We start from the raw sequence: 22,017 nt of genomic DNA on the forward strand, positions 1-22,017 counted from the left end.
ACAATTGTTCACTAACTAAAGCAGCATTCCATGCTGTAGATCATCAAGAGAGGTCAGTCAGACCTGGGACAAAATATATGACCAGTGCAATGCTATCAGGAGGGATGCATACCAAATGCAGATTATTCTTGGCTCTTACGGTAAATGCATCAAATTCCAAGGTTCATTTCTTACACCACAAGGTTAGTAGCATGCAAATAACAGTGGGACAAATTGTACTGTAGGTCATCCAACATCTGCAGTTAGTTAGATTTACCCTTGCACTACTAGATTTTTAGTTATTTTGATATGGAATTTTCCCAAATGGCGATAACATTGCAGTGAGGGAATCAAGATCAGTTAACTCCATATCCAACCAGATTGTGAAATTAAGCTTAACCCTTGCGCTGTTAAATTCACCCATTTTAATTTAATACAAAAATCAGAGATAGAAAGGGAAATAAAAAATGGATTAAGAGCACGTGAAAGATAGAAAGTCAAAATTAAAAAAAACAAACGATTAATACTGAAAGGGTGAGACTCCACACTTGTAACAGTTAATTTTCAATGCCAAAATGGATGAACTGCAGTGAATTTACTTGACTGCAATGAACAAGACGTGGCTTTCTGGTGAGTGTTTAATCTAGTTCTACTGCACAAATACAGTACCACAGCATTGCTCAATGAAGTTCAATGATGAGGTAGATGGCAAGATGCCATTTCTGTCAAACTGAAAGCATAGCATTGCAACTCTGACAACAAGTTTTGGAATGTTAGACGTTAACCTCATTTCCCCCTTGCCTGAAGTCACTATCATTTGAGGGACACCAGTGGCCTCAGCTACTGTGGCTGGAAAATCTGGGCCAATAAGTCACCACATTTTTTTCATACAAAAGTGAAGCTAACATGCAAAATTTCAGTAAGTGGCGGTGGATCTACAAATAATCCCAACCTTAATGATAGAGCTAGGTGCATCAGTGCAAAAGACGAGGCTGAATCTTGCAATCGCCTTCAGCCAGAAATGCCAAGTGGATGGCCCCTGGCATCACAGATGTCAGTCTTCAGCCAATTAAATTTACTCCACATATCAAAAAAATGGCTGCAGGCACTGAATAGTGCAGAGGCTATAGGCCCCAATAATATTCTGAAGAGCTGTGCTCCTGAAGTTGCTGCACCCCGAGTCAAGTTGTTCCAGAACAGTTACAACACTGGCATCTCCCCAGCATTGTGGAAAATTGCCCAAGAATGTCCTGTACACAAAAAGCAGGATAAATCTGACCTGGCCAATTACCACCCCATCAGTCTACTCTTGATCAGTAAAGTGATGGAAGGGGTCATCAGCAGTGCTACCAGTGTTACCCAGCAACAACCTGCTCACTGATGCTCAATTTTGGTTCTGCCAGAACCACTCATCCCCTGATCTCATTGCAGCCTCGATCCAAACATGAGCAGAAGAGCTGAATTCAAGAGGTGGGGGCAAGAGTGACTGCAAAATGCTGCCTTGATGTCGAGGACAGAGTGTGACATCAAGGAGCCCTGGGAAAAGCTGAAGTCCTTGAGAATCAGGGGAAAATCCCTCTTGTAATAAAATAAAAGCAAAATACTGCAGGTGCTGGAATATGAAACAAAAACAGAATGCTGGAAAATCTCAGCAGGTCTGACAGCATTTGCGGAGAGAGAATAGAGCCAACGTAGAGTCAGGATGATCCTTCACCAGAACTCAATTCCTCTGCTGGTTGAGTCATATTTAGCACAAAGGATGATAATTGTGGCTGTTGGAAGCCAATCATTTCAGCCCCAGAATATTGCTGCAAGAGTCCCTCAGGGTAATATCCTATGGCCAACCATCTTCAGCTGCCTCAATGACCTCCTTCCTCCTCCCCACTGTTTGCCCATAAGGTCAGCAGTGGTAGTGTTTGCTGATAATTGCATGGTGTTCAGCATAATTCAAAACTCTTCAGATACTGAAGCAGTCCGTGTCCATGTGCAGCAAGACCTGGACAATATTCAGATTTGGGATAAGTGACAAATAACATTCATACCCAACAAGTGCCAGGCGATGACCACTTCCGGCGAGAGAAAATCTAACCATCTTCCCTCAACATTCAAAGGCATTATCATTGCTGAATCCCCCACTATCAACATCCTGTGGGTTACCATTAACCAGAAAATGATGTGGACCAGCCATATAAATACCGTGGCTACAAAAGCAGGTCAGAGGGAACTGTGGTGAGTGACCCCCCTCCTGACACCCCAAAGTCTGTCCGCATCAACAAGGCACAAGTCAGGAGTGTAATGGAATACTTACCTGGATGAGCGTAGCTGAAGAAACTGGACAACATTCAGGACAAAGCAACCTCCCCACCATTAAGATCCACTCCTTCCACCACCAACTCAATGGCAGTAGTGTGCACCATTTACAAGATGCATTGAAGCAGCTCACCAAGCCTCCTTCCAAACCCATGACCACTACCATCTAGAAGGACAAGGGCAGCAGATGCACAGGAACATCTGCAAATTCCCCTCCAAGTCACACACCATCTTGACTCGGAATTTAGATCACCGTTCTTTTGCTGCTGCTGGGTCAAAATCCTGGAACTCCCCTTCAGAGCACTGGTGAATGTCCCTACACCATACGGACTGCAGCGGTTCAAGGCAGCAGCTCACCACCACCTTCTCAGGAATAATTGGGGATGGGCAATAAATTTTGGTCTAGATAGCTGCACCCACATCCCTTGAACAAATAAAAAAAACTCGAGATGCATATCTTTCACATCAATTCAAAAGGTCAGTTTGCAAAGAGTAAAGGACTTAATTGGTTAAATTGGGATCAGATTGCACTGCAGCAATGCCAAAAATAACACCCAATTCTCAGCACATACAGCCTGATCTTTCAACTGATGACCACCAGAACCAAGACTACAGGCCACTGGTGAAGCTGTGCAACATTAGGGCTTTAAAGTATTCATCTTTGCGCCATTGTTATTTGGAACATACAACTTTTCAATATTTAAACATGCTTGGCGCATTGCCTCCCGAATCAGTTAGTAAAACATTTAATTGCACATTTATACGCACTATTATACAAGTTTCACCCACTTTCAGCCAAGTTTAAGACAGCTGGATCCATTTATAAACAGCACTAGCATTTCCTGGTGATAATGCTTCCAAATGCTGGCCCAATACAAAGCAGGAGAATAATGCTATGGAAGACATTAGGAAATCTACATTTACAGCAGCTGCATCACTGAACATAATAAAAATTGAACTTTCACCACTCATGATAGTTTACTTCACCGAGTAACATGGCATGGAACACTACTCCAAATGGGTGCTTCTCACGTCATCCACAAGTCTGAATCCATTTCTTTAAAAATACAACTTTGGCTCAATCAAGATGCATTCGCGTGGCAACCCAGTGATCTGTCCAATTTTCCCCCTCATTAGAAGGCAAGGAATTTGCTAAATGATGATTCGTGACCAAAAATGTTTCTCATGCCTCACCCATGTAGTCATTTTTCCTGTGAACCCATTTGATAGGCTATTCAATAGCAAAGGCACCACAGCTGGAGTTGCCCATAAGGCATTCAGACAAGCACGATGAGAAGGGTCACTGGATGATCAGGCGTGCAAATTGTTTTGTCCCCAACACAGGGGTACCTAACAATAGTAAAATAAAATACACAATCCCCACTTATCTGCTGATGATTGTACCTTTAGCACATCCTATTTGAAATCAACCAACATACTACAGATCAGAGACTACCCGAGATTTAAGGGTTGCGTTCAAAGTACATTCATGTAAGTTTTGAAAAAGGTGCAAAAAATGCTCATTTTCTCCAAAGACTAGGAACAAATTAGCGAACCCCTCAGTAATAAATATAAACTGCACAGTCATTATGTCGCGAGTTTGCTGGTACCGGGTGTGTAATAAATCAGCACTCCACTAAAACGCTTGATGGCTTTTCAAACAAGATAAAAAGGGCAAGATCTCAGGAGCCTGAAGTGGCTAATTCATAAAGCGATGAGGTACAAATCCAGTAACAACCCACTGATGTGGGAATTATTTGATACCATTGCACAAAGACTAGTTCTACTTAAGAATTCAAATATACAGTTGTCCTGAACTAATTTGGTTATGAAATCAGAGCAATTCAATGATTCGTACCTACTTTCAGTTTACCAAGTGTTCTCCCTGTCCACTGTTGAAAAGATTGGAAGAGCAAAATACACTTATTTAGCTTAACTTGGATGCAGCTGTTGAGTAGAAATCAACTCCAGCAAACATAGCACGAGGACATCCAAGAATGAATACATTTTATCACATGCAATGTGCGCACTGTTGGGCAAGGCCAACATTTGTTGTCCATCACATTGCCCAAGGTGGTGGCAAGCTGCCTTTCTTAAACTGCTACAGCCCATCTGGCGCAGGTACACCCAGAGTGCTGTTAGGAAGAGAGTTCTAGGATTTTGAACCCATTGTTGAAAGGAACAGCAATGTTCCAAGTCAAGCTGGAGGGGAACTTGCATCTGCCACTCATCCTTCTAGATGGTAAAGGTGGAAGGTGCTATCAAAGGTGCCTTGGCGAGTTGCTGCAGTGCATCTTGCAGATGGTACACACTGCTGCCACTGTGCACCAGAGGGAGTGAATATTTGTGTACATGGATGGTGTGCCTATCAAGCGAGCTGTTTTGCCCTGGATGGTGTCAAGCTTCGACTGTAGCCATTGTATTTACATGGCTGATCCAGTAGTTTCTGATCAGTGGTAAGCCCCAGGATGTTAATAGTAGGGGATTCAGCAATGGTCCATTGAATGTCAAACAGAGATGCTCAAATCTCTCTTGTTGGAGATGGTCATTACCGGACATTTGTTTAGTATGAATTTAACTTGCCACTTGTCAGCCCAAGCCGAAATATTGTCTTGGTCTTGCTGCATATGGGCACAGACTGCTTCTGTAACTGAGTCATCATAACTAGTGTAGTGAACAACCCCAATTCTAACCTTAAGGAAAGATGGTTGGGCCTACGACACTGCCAAGACCAAGGAATCAGAGGAAATTTGTGCATGGAACGGTGTGTCCTTTCATAGGAATATGAAAATTAATCTGCAGCTCAGCAATTATTGGCACTTGAATCTCTTGAAAACTCACTCCCAGTTTGAATGCGAGAAATTAGTTTTAATGAAAGAGAAGCTTATTTAGATAGGATTCTTCATTCTCCATTTGCCACCCTGACTTGGGAATATATTGCTATTCCTTCATGACCACTGGGTTAAAATCCTATAACTCACTCCCTAATTGCACTGTGGATGTACTTACAAAGGGACTGCAGCAGTTCACCACCACCTTCTCAAAAGGTAATTTGAGGTGAGTAATAAATGCTGACTGAGCCATTAACACCCACATCTCACAAATAAAAGAGTCTTTTACTCAGTGGTGGCTAATTCAACCTTTAATTCATTTTATGGGACGCGAGCACCACATTTATTGCCTGTTCCTAACTGCCCTCCATTTCAGAGGGCATTTGAGTCAACTACATTGCCATGGATCTGGAGTCACATGTAGGCCAGATCAGGCAAGGACAGCAGATTTCCTTCCCTGAAGGACACTGGTGAACCAGATTCTCACAACTTGAATTTTTTTTTAAAATTAGAGTATGACATTGCATTAGTCGCCAAGGATGTTCAGTCCCCAATAGTGCTGCAACTCATTTCTTCCAATTTCTCAGCTCACCACACTGTTACTCAATGCAAACCAAGACTCAAAAAGCCAATCAAGGAGTGTCACCTCTACAATTCTATGGTAGTTTCCTAAAAATACTCCCATGTTTTCCATTGGTTATTCTTGAACACCATTTAAAAAAATATAAAGTAGGGATGGCAATAAGCTGACACAGCAAAAAGGTTCAACTTTCTTCCTTTTAAAAACATAAGTAAACTTAAATGTACCTAATAGGTGACATAATGACACTCATCATTTTCTTTACACAACTGGGCAAACTTTATGACAAGTTCGACCTAGTCACAATGACGAGAGATATTGGGTTTTGTCATTATTCTATCCTATCTCATATCTTCCCTTTTATGCTTTCCTCACCTCCCCTACACTCTCAGTTGTTGCATAAAACCAAATACATCTCAAACTTGTTCCAGTTTTGATAATAGGTCATTTAGCTAAAACAAGGCAGCCATGATCTTACCATTTTGCCCCATCGGCCAGGAGGTGAAGCAAGGTGGTAAAATTGCAAGAGCGCCGAGAAATTGTGTCTGTGCCTGATTTCTCCCCTCTCGCAATCTTACTGACACCAGATATCCAACGCGAGGCTGATTAAATTTTAAACTATTACAAATTAGAATTTAAATATTACAAGTGATCAAGACTCCTTGGGCAATGGCAGCCTGGCACAGCCAAGGGGTTGCGGTGTGGTAGTGCAGGTTGATGCTGCACACTCTGCAACTGGTGATCATCTGGTCCATATAGGTGAGAGGTAGGGAAAGAGATGTGGCTGCAGAGCCCTGTGATAGGGTGGGGGGGCCCTGATTGGCTGCAAAGACAAGTGGTAGCTGAGCACGCGCAAAGGCACCCTCAACTGCAAGCTGCCGGCTTTCAGGCGAGCTTGGGCCTTGACCCTCCCTGCTAGCACAAAACAGATCTTGCTTCATTTCCCTGCCCCCCCCCACAAAGGAAAGAATTATTCGCCCCAAAAAACAGCGCGATTCTCTCCAGCTGTCACGCTCATTCAGCACTTAAACTTTTTGGCAAGATCGCCCCCAAACAGTTTCTCTTTCCCCACAGATGCTGTTAAACCTGCTGGATGCATTTTCCTTTTTCGATTTCCAGTTGCTGCATTTTTTTTTGATCTGGGATTTGCTGCATTTATAGAAGTCGACAAGTGGAAGACATGTACAGTTAAAAACTGCTTCACTTGCCCAGGTTATTTTGGGTTTTTGATTAGATATTGCCCATTAGCTACCTGCCAGGAAAACTTCATGTTCTACACAGACCAGAGTGTGTGTGTAACTGCTGAACATTGTGTCTCATGGCTGAAAAGGCAGATGATGCACCAAACAGCCTGCAGCTTGACCACAATTGAACACCGTGCATCCCCACACTCCCTCATTGACACAGAGATAAACATGTAATATAAAAGGTTTCTTTAATTCACTTATGGGATGTGGGACATATCAGACTGTAAAGCACACACCCTGCATTCTTTTACAGAACTGGTCGTACTGTGTTTTCGGTGACAAGCACCTAATTTATCACCACTTACTGCTAACACAATAATGCCAATTTTCTGGCACACTCTGCAACCTGGAGAAATTGTATTTTATTTAGAACATGCCCTCAAGTTAACAATGGTTCTACTTTCTCAACTTGAGTGTTAAGCAATAGGAAAACAGCAGCATCTAAAATTTGTCTTTGTTATTGGCTCTCAAGGAAACAAAAACTGCAAGGAAACAGTTTTTAAGTCAATGATCACTTTCCCCTCATCCAGCAAAGAAAATCCATTTTTACATCCACTCAAATAGCCAACATCTTAAAAAAGACAACTCATACTGCAGAGTTGTCTTTTATCAAGCATAACAATTCTGACCTCCCAAAATGGTAATGATGCACATCATTACAGAGCTCAAACTGTACTACCACATCTAGGATACATAAAAAACGGCAATTGAGAGAGATGGGAGTAGGGTGAGCAAACGGAGCCAAGACAGAAGATGAGTCATGGCGTTAATATGGGGGATGTATTTTTGTTTAATTCATTTACATGATATGGGTGCCGCTGGCAAGATCAGCATTTATTGCCCATTCCTAGTTGCTCTTAAGTTGATGGTAAGCTGCCTTCTTGAACCGCTGCAGTCTGGGGTGCAAGTGCACCCACAGTGCTGTAAGCCTCAACACCAGGTTAAAGTCCAACAGGTTTATTTGGAATCAGGAGCTTTCAGAGCAGTACTCCATCAGGCGATGCAGTACACTCCTGTTAACAGAGCAGCGCTCCGAAAGCTCGTGATTCCAAATAAACCTGTTGGACTTTTAACCTGGTGTTGAGACTTCTTACTGTGCCCATCCCAGTCCAACACCAGCATCTCCACATCATGACCCACAATGCTGTTAGAGAGCGAGTTGCAGGATTTTGATCCAGCAACAGTGAAGGAATGGCGATATATTTCCAAGTCAAGATGGTGAGTGACTTGGAGGGGAACTTCCAGATGGCGGTGTTCCCATTTATCTGCTGCCCTTGTCCTTCTAGATGGTAGCAGTCATGTGATTGGAAGGCGCTGCTGAAGGAGCCTTGCTGAGTTCCTGCAGTACATCCTGTAGATAGTAGCCACCATCAGTGGTGGAGGGATGGATTGTTTGTGGGAAGGAGTACCAAGTAGACTGCTTTGTTCTGGATTTGTTGGAGCTGCACTCATCCAGCCAAATGGAGAGTATTCTATCGCACTCCTTACTTGCGCCTTGTAGATGGACAAACTTTGGGGAGTGAGGTGGTGAGCTACTTGCCACAGGATTCTCAGCCTCTGACCGGTTCTTGTAGTCTCTTGTTCCTACTTCTGTGGGACACCTCAAATGGGAGAGGTTTCCTTAACAAAAACACTGCAAACTCCAGTCTATTCATCCTCCGTGAGTCTGCGTGGTTTTCCTCCGGGTGCTCCGGTTTCCTCCCAAAATCCAAAAATATGCAGGTTAGGTTGATTGGCCATGCTAAATTGACCCTTAGTGTCGGGGAATTAGGAGGGTAAATATATGGGGTTATGGGGATAGTACCTGGGTGGGATTGTTGGTGGTGCAGGCTTGATGGGCCAAATGGCCTCCTCCTGCTCCGTAGATGCTATGATTCTATAAAAGAGAAGAAATTACACATGTACTGCATCTATTTAGAAGCAGCGAGGTTACGTAAATGAAGTGGTAAACAGGAAGCTTTTAACTGAAGTGATGCTTTGTCCCCACCTCCATCCCCTCGTCTCCCAAATCTCAGAGGTGCCAAAGATAAAACAGCCTTGTGCCCAAACCCTGGCCTTAATGGGAGCACGAGGACAAGAGCCCTCACTGCTCAGCAATTCAGCTGCATACCAACTACTCGCATTGACACAGATAACTTACACAGCTGCATACCAATAAAAACGAGGACAGCAAAAAAAAAAAATCACCCAACTGCACAAAACGGATCAAACTAAAAACTTAACAGCTAGCCTCTTGCAATAAAACCAGAACAATGCAACCACTATGTAGCTGTCTGTTAAAAGTCCATTTGCCTAGCTCATGCCAGTGTAACTGACCAGACCACCTTGCTTATCTCTGCACAATGTGTCTAGAAACATATGGGAACAAAGGAACTCCAGTAATCATGTCAGCTCTCACTCACTCAGATATAACCTCCAAACAAAACCACCATTATATAGTTCAATTCAAACTTACACGAACAGCCATTAATGTGGAACCAGTCCAAGATGGCCCAATACAATGCATTGCAGCTGCAACGTATAAATGTTCAAACATTACAAACCCGACAGTTTGCTTGTACTATTTTAAGGACAGTTTTAATCAGCCACTCTGAATGGGCACTTCAGTTATGATATTTACCTGTTGCATCATTTCCGCTTGGGATATGGAAGAGAAGGATTACTAATCAGAGTGAAGTGTGTCGCCTGGATCTTGTTGGTCAGTCATTCCCGAGGCAGCAAATAAAGAATTCCACTTCAGTCCCAGCTGGTTGGGCTCAGCCAACCATACCTCCTGCTCCCAAATCCAATTTCACTGGCTTCTCTTGGAGAACATGCATGCAGCTAAAGTTTTATTAGGTTCGGGCCCTGTTGCTGTCCCATTTTTCAGAAGATAGGAGGGACTGGTGCAGGCCATTCGACCCTCGGGCCCGATTGACCCATTTAATTAGATCATGGCTGATTTCGCCCCCCCCCCCCCCCCGATCCCACACGGAGACTGGCGAGTGCTGTCAGAGGTGGTGGTGGAAGTAGGCACTTAAACACTTGAGGCACCTGGATGGGTGCCATGAATAGGAAGGGAAGGAGGAGGATACTATCCGATAAGATCAAAAGGTTTTATTTTTCGTTTAGTTAGGGCATCATGATCGGCACAGGCTTGGAGAACCGAAGGGCCCGTTCCTGTGCTGTACTTTTCTTTGTTCTTTGTCAACCCCATTTATCTTCATATTCCAGATATTCTTACCCATCAAAAATCTATCAATGTCAGTCTTGAAATTTCAAAATGATTCTACATGTCTGCCTCTTTTCTGGCTGTCTTGTCTGGAGACAATACACATCTTTTTAGCCTGTCTTGATGCTCTCTCCACTCCCATTGTTTTGTTTCTTAAAGACTGGATTAGTTGTAAGTATTCGCATTCCAACCATTATTCATGTAAATTGAGTCTGTGTCTTATAAGTTCTGTTTGTGAACAGAATTCCCACTCACCTGAAGAAGGGGCTCAGAGCCTCGAAAGCTTGTGTGGCTTTTGCTACCAAATAAACCTGTTGGACTTTAACCTGGTGTTGTTAAACTTCTTACTGTCTTTTCTCTGCACCAGGATGGATTTCAGACATGACTTTACACAAAGAATGGGAATTTGATACCAAGAAGCCAGGCTCATGGAATCTTTGGGAATCAGGCAGAAAGACAAAAAAAATTTAAATCTAACTAATTTCAAAGTATAAAATTAATGCTCATGTCTAAAAATACAAAATCTTTGAACATTCCCAATACTCAACTACCTTTGCTTTTCAAAAGCAAGACGACAATTTGCATTCACACATTTACCCTTCAATCAGATTTAGTAAGAGCCTTTCAATCTTTCCTTTGTAAGGGTTTTAACTCTTCTGTTCTTGTTCCCACTGAAGTTTTTTTTTTAAGCAAATCTATCGGGCCATCATTTCCTCAGAGAGGCAGTCAGTATCAGACTGCCACTCTGTACAGACTTACCCACACCAAAATTCTGAAGTGCCCATCTCGCCTGACCTTCTTGACTCAGGCAGGCGGGTAGCGAAGCAGTCCCGGGCTCAAGCAGAACGAGAATACTCCCCCTTTCTTACGGCACTAGCTGCCATAAAGCAGGCAAGTTTAAATGTCCTATTGAAAACAACAGGCCAGGCCAGTGAGGAGGTAAGTGTCAATGATAAAAGTGGATGGGGTTGAGGGGGTGGGAATGTGGAGATCACATGTTTGGAGGGGGAGTCGTCATACATAGCACAAGGGCGGCACGGTAGCAGTGGTTAGCACTGCTGCTTCACAGCTCCAGGGTCCCGGGTTCGATTCCCGGCTCGGGTCACTGTCTGTGTGGAGTTTGCCCATTCTCCTCGTGTCTGCGTGGGTTTCCTCCGGTTTCCTCCCACAGTCCAAAGATGTGCGGGTTAGGTTGATTGGCCAGGTTAAAAATTGCCCCTTAGAGTCCTGAGATGCGTACATTAGCGGGTAAAATATGTGGGGGTAGGGCCTGGGTGGGATTGTGGTCGGTGCGGACTCGATGGGCTGAATGGCCTCCTTCTGCACTGTAGGGTTTCTATGATTTCTATGATAAATGGAACATGGCTGCAATTGCTGGAGGCCAACCATCTCAAAACAAAAATCGATGAGTTCCAGAGCAGTGAGCTAGGCCCAACCATTAGCAGCTTCAGTAGCAAGTATAAATGGAAGTAGCAGAATCATAACCATTCTCTCTAACATTAGTTGTTAATAACTCTGCGTGCATTTAAGTCATCGGGTGAATAAAAAAATTGCTCCCAGCCCAGTATGATGCTCTTTTATAAGCACGTTTTTTTACTCAGGTAAGTTTTCTCCCTCATCCAGCAGGATTCAATGCTAATGGAATACACACTCAAAATTACATCTCATTCTAGATGATTGCATGAACTATTGACAACCTGGCACTTAATTGGTTGTTAATGCAGCCCAAACTGCAAAAGTGATCTCAAACAATAACCAAATCAGGTCAGGACTCGCAGCAGATATTTCATTTTCCCCACTGGCACTGAGCAAATCCAGCTGCTGGCAATAAAAAAAAAATTGATTCCCATCTCCAGAGATTCCTCTTCCGTTTCAACTTCAAATTATTAACTGATCTCCATACTCGAAACCAGAACACATGAACACAGACCATATCGTCAATGCCAAGTGTTTGCTACATTGCATCAAAACAAATTCAAGGATCACACGATGTTTACTTTGAGGGAAAGTCCCCACATGCCGAAAGATAAATTGAAAATTGCAGGTTACTCAACTTCCCTCCCACCTGAGCAACAGATTTGCATCTTACCTTGCAACATGCTCCTGTAGGCACTTTCAGAGATGGCATAGATATGTGGTGGCATCTCGTGTCGCTTTTTCCCCCTGTACATTTCAATAATTTGTTCTGCATAAATGGGCAGGTTCTTGTACGGATTTATGACGACACAGAAGAGTCCAGAATAGGTCTAAAACAAGAGAAACAGACACCATGAAGAACTTGGAGAGAAACAATTGGGTTTTTTAGTGGCAGGCTTTGCAGACAAAGCCAGAATCCCAAACAAATATTTGACAAGTTATGTTTTTAAATTAAAATGTCTTTTTAATCAATTACTGCATAAAAGGTCTTCCCCATGTCAAAATCTCTGCTTGTTCAGTGACAAAAGCAGCCTAGAAAACCTCATTCAGTATTACTCTGCATTTTGGAACCCTCTGTACTAAACTACTTGCAATTTCTGGAAGCCAAACATTCCTATACAGAAGGGATAATTATACACAACCCAAGTAACTACCAGGAACTATGATTGCATGTCTTTGAATATCCTGGTATATGCTGTAATTGGGGACTGGATAGGGATTTTTGGGAACGGATGGAATAGGGACGTGAGCCATTCATGCCAACCTTCCTTGCAACAACTTCATTGAATTTGTAGATAGTCCTGCCTGCGCCGCCATTCTAAGCGCCAGCCAGCTGGGACATAGCAACTTATTTGTTGCTTATTCCCAGCCCGAGTTCTTAATTCTTGTGATCCTTCTAACTGCGTCAGTGAATGAGTTGGTTACACTAACCGGAAAAGGATAGTTTTTTTTTGACAAGACTAGTTATGCATCTTGTCCAACCTCGCCTATACCTTCCATTTAAAAAGAAAATCACCATCTGATTGAGGATAAACAGGCTGAAGCATCACAAGCCAACTTTATTTCCACTCAACTGGTGTCAATCCATTGCTGGAAATTAATAACTTAAAAATGATAGGGTGAGGATGATGCTGTGCTCGGGCAGAGGGAAGGGTGAAGATGTGCAGAGTATTGTGGGGGGCTTCACCATGAGGATACAGGTGCATACTTCGCATGTATGCAAATTGAAGTCCAGAAACCAGGAAGTGGGTCCCTAAAGAACTGATTGGAAAATACGGAACAAACAGCATCTGGCATCAGACAGTCCGGGATTGTCCTGTTAATGGTAGGGCAGTTGGTCACCTTGGTACACTGGATCATAAATGCTACATCTGCCCAAGATTAACATCCATACCAAATTCACGCCACTGGACACTAACAGATTTCACTGTTTGGTTAGGTATTGCCACATTTTTCTCTTTTGCTGGGCAGTTGAAAGGAAATGGAGAAGAACATTGCTGGAACTTGGTGGGAAAAGCCTGTGTGTGTATATCAACCATGGCTGAGTTTACACTGCAGCATCACCTAAAAATACTTGAAATCTGTAAATATAGTGTTATACCCTGTACCATGAACAGAGGAAACTGGACATCCAAAGTTAGTCGGGGGAAAATAAAACACCAAATACCAGTGTACTGCTATACTAAAGATGTGTGAATGGGTTTTAAATATGCTACTCGCTCACTCAGCAAAATGCAGCCAGTTTCTGGTTTGCAGCCAATCTGGATGCTCAGATTAAACACCATCCCCAGAGACTTGAAACTTCAATTCTATTGAGATAAATTACCCAAGTTAAACTAAACAACGATAATGCTGTTTATAAAAGAATGGCATAACTACCTTATGATCAAAACCATTAATATAGCTCTAAGGAGTTTATTTCAATGCAAGCACATATGGCAGCATTGCATAAACAAACATTCAACTGATCTTTTATTAAGCAGCTTCGGTAATTGTTACCAGTACCTGACCACTGCTTTGCTAGACCCAGTTGTGGCCTTTATTTGGGTCAGTGCATGAAGAGAATAATGATTTAACAAGGACCTGCAATCATTGAATCAATCTTTTCAGCAATGACTCATTCACCATGGATGACAACAGTTGCGTGGAATGCATCAAGTGTGAATTAAAACTTCCAAGTCGTGAGTCTAGATTTAAATACATTATATTTTCCCACTTCACGGATCTCCATTCACCTGCTGCCTTTGAAGGAAGTCCCTTGTATCACATCTAGCTCATCAAGACAGTTCAGTGAGAAATAAGGAAACCGAGATAGAGAAGGCAGCATCAGTGTATGCTGTAATTCAAAACCTAGAAATCAGCAAACAACGAAACAAACAAAAGGAATTCTGGAGCACATTACTGTCACGGTGGAACTCAAGGGCCATTCAAACAAATCAGAACAAATGGCATCAACTACAAAGTATCAGTGAAAGATTAAATTTAGGGACCTTGAAACTAAACTCAGATACCCAGACTCCTAAAACCGCCGAGGGGAGATTCCGGTGTCAAATATAAAATAATTGCTGACTGCTGCCCTGTAATCTGTGCTAACACCAGCCAGGCAGCAGTGTACTGGAGGAAAAGTGTTTGCGTTTGCATTTTTTGTTTTAAAAAGAAAGCAGATTTTGCAGATAAAGTTTTGTTTAATTTACATTTTGTGAACTAAAACACCAGCTTGAAGGGCTGAATGGCTCCCTCCTGCTTCTAGTTTCTATGATGTGGAGATGCCGGCGTTGGACTGGGGTAAACACAGTAAGAAGTTTAACACCACCAGGTTAAAGTCCAACAGGTTTATTTGGTAGCAAAAGCCACACAAGCTTTCGGAGCTCCAAGCCCCTTCAGGTGAGTGGGAATTCTGTTCACAAACAGGGCATACAAAGACACAGACTCAATTTACATGAATAATGGTTGGAATGCAAATACTCACAGCTAATCAAGTCTTTAACAAAACTTGATTAGCTGCAAGTATTCGCATTCCAACCATTATTCATGTAAATTGAGTCTGTGTCTTTATATGCCCTGTTTGTGAACAGAATTCCCACTCACCTGAAGGGGCTTGGAGCTCCGAAAGCTTGTGTGGCTTTTGCTACCAAATAAACCTGTTGGACTTTAACCTGGTGTTGTTAAACTTCTCTAGTTTCTATGACAGTTATAATTTTGCTCTTTACAAGTAAGAATGTTTATCCGGCCAATCAGCAATGCTAGTGTAGAGTGCATTTATCTTCATTAACAGAAATTCAAAAACCAACTCCATTCATTAATTCAGTTAAAGGAAACCTGTCAATTTCATTTCCAAAGAACAAAGAACAGTACAGCACAGGAAACAGGCCCTTCGGCCCTCCAAGCCTGTGCCGCTCCTTGGTCCAACTAGACCAATCGTTTGTATCCCTCCATTCCCAGGCTGCTCATGTGACTATCCAGGTAAGTCTTAAACGATGTCAGCATGCCTGCCGCCACCACCCTACTTGGCAGCACATTCCAGGCCCCCACCACCCTGTGTAAAAAACGTCCCTCTGATATCTGAGTTATACTTCGCACCTCTCACCTTGAGCCCGTGACCCCTCGAGATCGTCACCTCCGACCTGGGAAAAAGCTTCCCACCGTTCACCCCATCTATCCCCTTCATAATCTTGTACACCTCTATTAGATCTCCCCTCATTCTCCGTCTTTCCAGGGAGAACAACCCCAGTTTACCCAATCTCTCCTCATAGCTAAGACCCTCCATACCAGGCAACATCCTGGTAAACCTTCTCTGCACTCTCTCCAACGCCTCCACATCCTTCTGGTAGTGCAGCGACCAGAACTGGACACAGTACTCCAAATGTGGCCTAACCAGCGTTCTATACAGCTGCATCATCAGACTCCAGCTTTTATACTCTATACCCAGTCCTATAAAGGCAAGCATACCATATGCCTTCTTCACCACCTTCACCTGTGTTGCCACCTTCAAGGATTTGTAGACTTGCACACCTAGGTCCCCGTTTCTATACTCTTGATGGCTGCCATTTATTGTATAACTCCTCCCTACATTATTTCTTCCGAAATGCATCACTTCGCATTTATCTGGATTAAATTCCATCTACCACCTCTTCGCCCAATTTTCCAGCCGATCTATATCCTGCTGTATTGCCCGACAATGCTCATCGCTATCCTCAAGTCCAGCCATCTTAGTGTCATCCACAAACTTGCTGATAACACCAGTTACACCTTCTTCCAAATAATTTATATATATCACAAATAGCAGAGGTCCCAGTACAGAGCCCTGCGGAACACCATTGGTCACAGACCTCCAGCCAGAAAAAGACCCTTCGACCACTACCCTCTGTCTCCTATGGCCAAGCCAGTTCTCCACCCATCTAGCCACTTCTTGTATGCCATGAGCCTTAACCTTTTTAACCAACCTGCCATGTGGGACTTTGTCAAATGCCTTACTGAAATCCATATCGACGACATCCACGGACCCTCCTTAGTCAACCGTTTTTGTCACTTCCTCAAAAAAACTCCACCAAATTTGTAATGCACGACCTCCCTCTTACAAAACCATGCTGTCTGTCACTAATGAGATTGTTCTGTTCTAAATGCGCATACATCCTGTCTCTAAGAATCCTCTCCAACAACTTCCCTACCACGGACGTCAAGCTCACCGACCTATAATTTCCTGGGTTATCCCTGCTACCCTTCTTAAACAACGAGACAAAGAAGCGACAAAGATTTCCGTCAGAGGCCCAGCAATTTCATCTCTCATCTCCCTGAGCAGTCGAGGATAGATGCCATCAGGCCCTGGGGCTGTGTCAGTTTTAATGTTCCCTAAAAAACCTAACACTTCCTCCCTTGTAATGGAGATTTTCTCCAACGGGTCAAAACCTCCCTCCGAGACACTCCCGGTTAACACGTCCCTCTCCTTCGTGAATACCAATGCAAAGTATTCATTTAGGATCTCCCCTATTCCCTTGGGTTCTAAGCATAATTCCCCTCCTTTGTCCCCGAGAGGTCCGATTTTCTCCCTGACAACTCTCTTGTTCCGAACGTATGAATAGAATGCCTTAGGATTCTCCGGAATCCTGCCTGCCAAGAACATCTCGTGACCTCTCTTTGCCCTTCTAACTCCCCGTTTGAGTTCTTTCCTACTCTCTGTATTCCTCCAGAGCTCCATCTGTTTTCAGTTGCCTGGACTTAACGTACACCTCCCTTTTCATTTTAATCAGATACTCAATTTCCCTGGTTATCCACAGCTCTCAAATCCTACCTTTCTTATCTTTCCTTTTTACAGGCACATGCCTATCCTGCAGCCTTATCAATTGTTCCTTAAAAGACTCCCACATGCCAGATGTGGACTTGCCCTCGAACATCCTCTCCCAATCAACGTCCACCAATTCCTGCCTAATCCGGCTATAGTTAGCCTTCCCCCAATTTAGCACCCTGCCCGTAGGACAGCACTCATCCTTGTCCATTACTATCCTAAAGTTAACAGAGTTGTCACTATTTGCCACATGTTCCCCTATCGAAACTTTGACGACCTGACCGGGCTCATTTCCCAGAACTAGGTCCAGTATAGCCCCCTCTCTAGTCAGGCTATCTACATACTGTTCCAAAGAACCTTCCAGTATGCATTTTGCAAATTCCTCCCTGTCTGGAACCCCAGCTCTAAGCACTTTCCAGTCTATACCAGGGAAATTAAAGTCCCCCACTACAACAACCCTATTTTTTCCTGCACATATCCAAAATCTCCTGACAGATCCTTTCCTCCATTTCCCGTGGGTTGTAATACACCCCCAGCATAGTGACTGCACCCTTCCTGTTTCGGAGTTCCACCCAGTGACTCAGTACATGACCCCTCTAAGTTGTCTACCCTCTGCACCGCGGTAATATGCTCCCTAACTAATATCGCTACTCCCCCACCTTTTTTAGCCCCTGCTGTCTCACCTAAAACACTTATACCCCAGAATATTCAGCTGCCAGTCCTGTCCTTTTAACCAAGTCTCCGTCACCGCAACCACATCCAAATTCCACGTATGCATTAAGGCCCTAAGTTCGTCTGTCTTACCCGTTACGCTCCTCGCATTGAAGCAGATGCACTCCAGACCTCCAGGCTCACTCAGGTCATCCTCCTCCAGAGTGTTCCTCCTCTTAGCTAGCCTTGCCCTGGCCCCCAGCCTCAGTACTTACTGACCTACTGTTTTGTTCCCCACCCTCCTGCCACACTAGTTTAAATCCTGCCGAAACACTCTAGCAAAACTCCCAGCCAGGATATTTGCTCCCTTCCAGTTAAGGTGTAACCCATCCTTTCTGTACAGTTGCCATCCTGACTTGAAGACTTCCCAGTTATCTATGAATTTAAAACCCTCCCTCTTGCACCAGTCCTTTAGCCATGCATTCAACTGTAGAATCTCCCTGTTCCTAGCCTCACTTGCACTAGACACAGAGCAGTCCAGAGATTGCTACCCTGGAGGCTAGGCTAAAAAGCCTAGCACCCATCTCCCCGAATTTCTCTCTCATGACCCCCCTGCTCTTCCTACCTACATCATTTTCACCAATGTATATAATTACGTCCATTTGACTACCTTCCTTTTTTAAATGCTTCCTACCCCCCCGGAGACATCCAGTACCCCGACACCAGGGAGGCAGACTACCATCCTGGATTCTCGTTCACTCCCACATATCACAATGGATCAATTCTGCAGAAGTTGCCTATCTAGTTAATTTAAAATATATAAAACACTTACAAAAGCGGCTAGCTAAGTGTTAACCCACCCACTGCACGAGAAGAACCACAATTAACAATTGGTTTTTAAATGGGTTAAGTGGAAAGGAGAGCCCAAAGAAAGATTTTTTAAAAGTGACTTTCCCCAATCAATTATGTGATTAGGATAATTAGTTTTCATTGACAGAAGAAACATCTCACATCTTTCTTTGACGCCCATTTTGCATAGGACTTCCCAAAGGCGTGTGTTCATGGAAGCACACATCACCAGCTAGACCAGCATTCACCATCCATCCCCAATTGCCCTCAAGGTGGTGGTAAGCTGCCTTTCTGAACTGCTGCAGTAAATGCAGTGCAGGTACATCCGAGGTGCTGTTAAGGAAAGAGTTCCAGGATTTTGACCCAACCAAGTCAGGCTAGTGTATGATCAGGATGAGAACTTGTATGTGGTCCTTCCACCATTTCCCTGCTGCCCTGGTCCCTCTAGGTGTTAGAAGTTGTGGGTTTAGAACATGTTATCAAAAGTGTTTTGGTGAGTGACTGTGGTGCACCTACAGTGAATGTTTAAGATGGTGCACTGCATGTCAGATCACAAGGGCTGCTTTGACCTGGATGGTGTCAAGCTCGAGTGTTATTGGAGCTCACCCATCCAGATAAGTGGTGTACACCATCACATATCTGATTTGTGACTAACAGGCTTTTAGGAGTCAGGAGGCAAGTTACTCTCTACAACCTTTGGTACAACCCATGAAACGCTGACATTTGCAGGTGCAGAAATCTTTCTGCAGTCAGGCTTCTGTCCCAATCTCCAACTGGAAGCCAAGTGCAGGTGATTTTTTTTAAATAAAAACCATCTTCCAATTGTGACTTTGAGCATAGCTGCAGGTATGCTGGCTGACCTTCAAAGACCTCCCAAGGCCTAAACTTAGCGAGAACCACAAGTTATTTTACATTAAATTGCACAGTATGTTCTCATTGCAGGGAAGTCTCAAATCTGCAACAATCAATTACAGTTGAACTAGTTCCATGGGAAACTGCTAGAAATACTGGCGATAAGTGACTAATTCTACAGACAGCATTATCTTATCATGTGCCCCTCAACACCAGAAATTCACAACAATTAAAGTACAATGCTTTAAGTGACATTGTACCTTAGTTAGTAAACAAACAAGCCTTTCAGTCCAATAAGTCCAGGCTGCTATTTATGGAAACCACATCAGCCTTTATCCACCTTATTCCAGCACAACCTAGGACACATCCTTCTATATTCATCTGGCTCTCCCCTTCTAATGCAGCTGTACTATTGGCTTCAATCACTTCATGTAATAGAGTCCCATATTCAACATTTCCCTGAATAAGCTTCTTTACTGGATTCATTAACTAGTGAATAATTATCTGAAGGAAGGAAGGCCACATTACTTTGACAATCCACATCCTTTCCTTCCAGTCCCATTAAACAATCATTGACCATTTTGAGTGAAGGTGGTGATACAAGCTCACCTCTTCCCAAGATATCAGTTTAATATTTATCCCGCAAGAGCAAACGTGAGTAACTATCGTTAAGCCAATTCTGCTTGGTTTCAAAAGACAGGATGGTTAGATGCATTGACCATGCTAAATTCTCCCTCAGTGTAGAGAAGTGTGGCGATGAGAGGATTTTCACAGTAACTTCATTGCAGTGTGAACGCAAGCCTACTTGCGACTGAAATAAATTTTTACTTGGTTTTGTAAAAAGCAATGACAGCACCATCAACAATTCATCAGGAGCCAGAGAGATCAGGTGTGATTCCTGGCCTGCACTGAAGATTTCCCAAATGGCCACCTCAACAAACAAGCCTATTGCACTGGGTACAAATGGCCTGATATTTGGTGTCTTGCATCAGTTAAGAATCAACAAGCTGTGAATGCCCATGGTGCCACACCCATCTGGACAAACATGAAAAATCCTCAAGACTGGTTATGAAAAAAAAGCAAGAGGGAAAGAGCAAAGGGAAGGATAGAAAGATTACACAACATAGGATATTCAATAGCAAACAAGCCAGCATTGCCAGGCTGCTGCCCAGAATGTATTTTAAATAAATGCAGCAATGCCCTGAAAATTGTTTACATTATACAGAAAAATACAACAGAATTCTGTTCCTGGCCCTGGTCGAACTTAGACTGCAGTTAATGAAGGAACTCAAACAAGGATCATGGTAATTATTTTGTTGTTATCCTGAATAGTAATATTGAGGTCAGGATAATTTACAGCTCTCCCATCAGTCACATGGGAATTCACATGGCAACAAGGGCACTAAAACTGACCTTAAAACCACTCAGCTGGAAGGTGGGTGAAATGTCAGGCTTCCTATTCATAATATCCATTGTTCTCCAGCAGACAATGGACCATGGCAAGAATACAATCTGACATAGCAATGTCATGCCCCTCCCCCACCCAGCTTGTAGGCAACCATTATCTAAACGCATATAACTTACTACTTGGGAAAGGTACAAGATGCCAGTTCCTGCAATAAAGGGGAGAATGACGAGGAATAAAACTTGCCAAATGGATTCATGTTTATCCTCCATTTTCTAGTGTAATAATCAATCCATAACTGATTGTTTGCTGAACTCCCTCGCTTCAGTGGTAGAAAATTGATCACCTTTGGCAAGTAAAATGCCATTCATTTACTCAAATAATTATGCTTCATTAGTTTCAGGGATGACTTTTAAGCCAAACTCCTGACCTTCCTTGACATGCATTGGGTGAAGACAGTCAATTATCCCAAAGTTAAGGCAATACCTTAGTGAGATGAAGGAAAATAGAAATGTTGGAGACTGCACATAAAATCAGTTGTAGTTCTTACACTGAATAGTGACAATCGGTACTGAATGATTCAGCAAGTGTTTCAACTAGTTCAGCTGCTGTGTGCCACCAGTTTAAATATGGCAAAAGGCCAACCTTACATATACTCAACAGTCCTTCATTCAATAATGACCCATGAATTAATTTCAAGGCAGAGTAACAAACAGCCCACAATTCCCAACTGCCAGAAAACTTAAAGCTAAGCCATTAATTTGCTTTTATTGCTATCACATGATATGCTTCAGAAAACACTGCAGCACAGTGGTTAGCACTGCTGTCTCAGCACCAGGGACCCAGGTTAGATTCCCAGCTCAGGTCACTGTCTGTGTGGAGTCTGCGTGGGTTTCCTCCGGGT

The 22,017-nt window shown here is 43.2% G+C and overlaps 1 protein-coding gene across 1 annotated transcript in view; it reads right to left on the reverse strand.

Moving 5' to 3' along the window:
• Positions 1-22,017, reverse strand: part of LOC144502041 (myosin-10) — a 167,488-nt gene that overhangs the window by 121,003 nt on the left and 24,468 nt on the right. Inside the window, exon 3 of the mRNA XM_078226052.1 lies at positions 12,248-12,404. Within this exon, the coding sequence (XP_078082178.1) occupies positions 12,248-12,404 (157 nt within the window). The remainder of the gene's footprint in view (positions 1-12,247; positions 12,405-22,017) is intronic.

Source organism: Mustelus asterias, chromosome 12, assembly GCF_964213995.1.
Source record: "Mustelus asterias chromosome 12, sMusAst1.hap1.1, whole genome shotgun sequence".
Classification (NCBI taxonomy): Eukaryota; Metazoa; Chordata; class Chondrichthyes; order Carcharhiniformes; family Triakidae; genus Mustelus; species Mustelus asterias.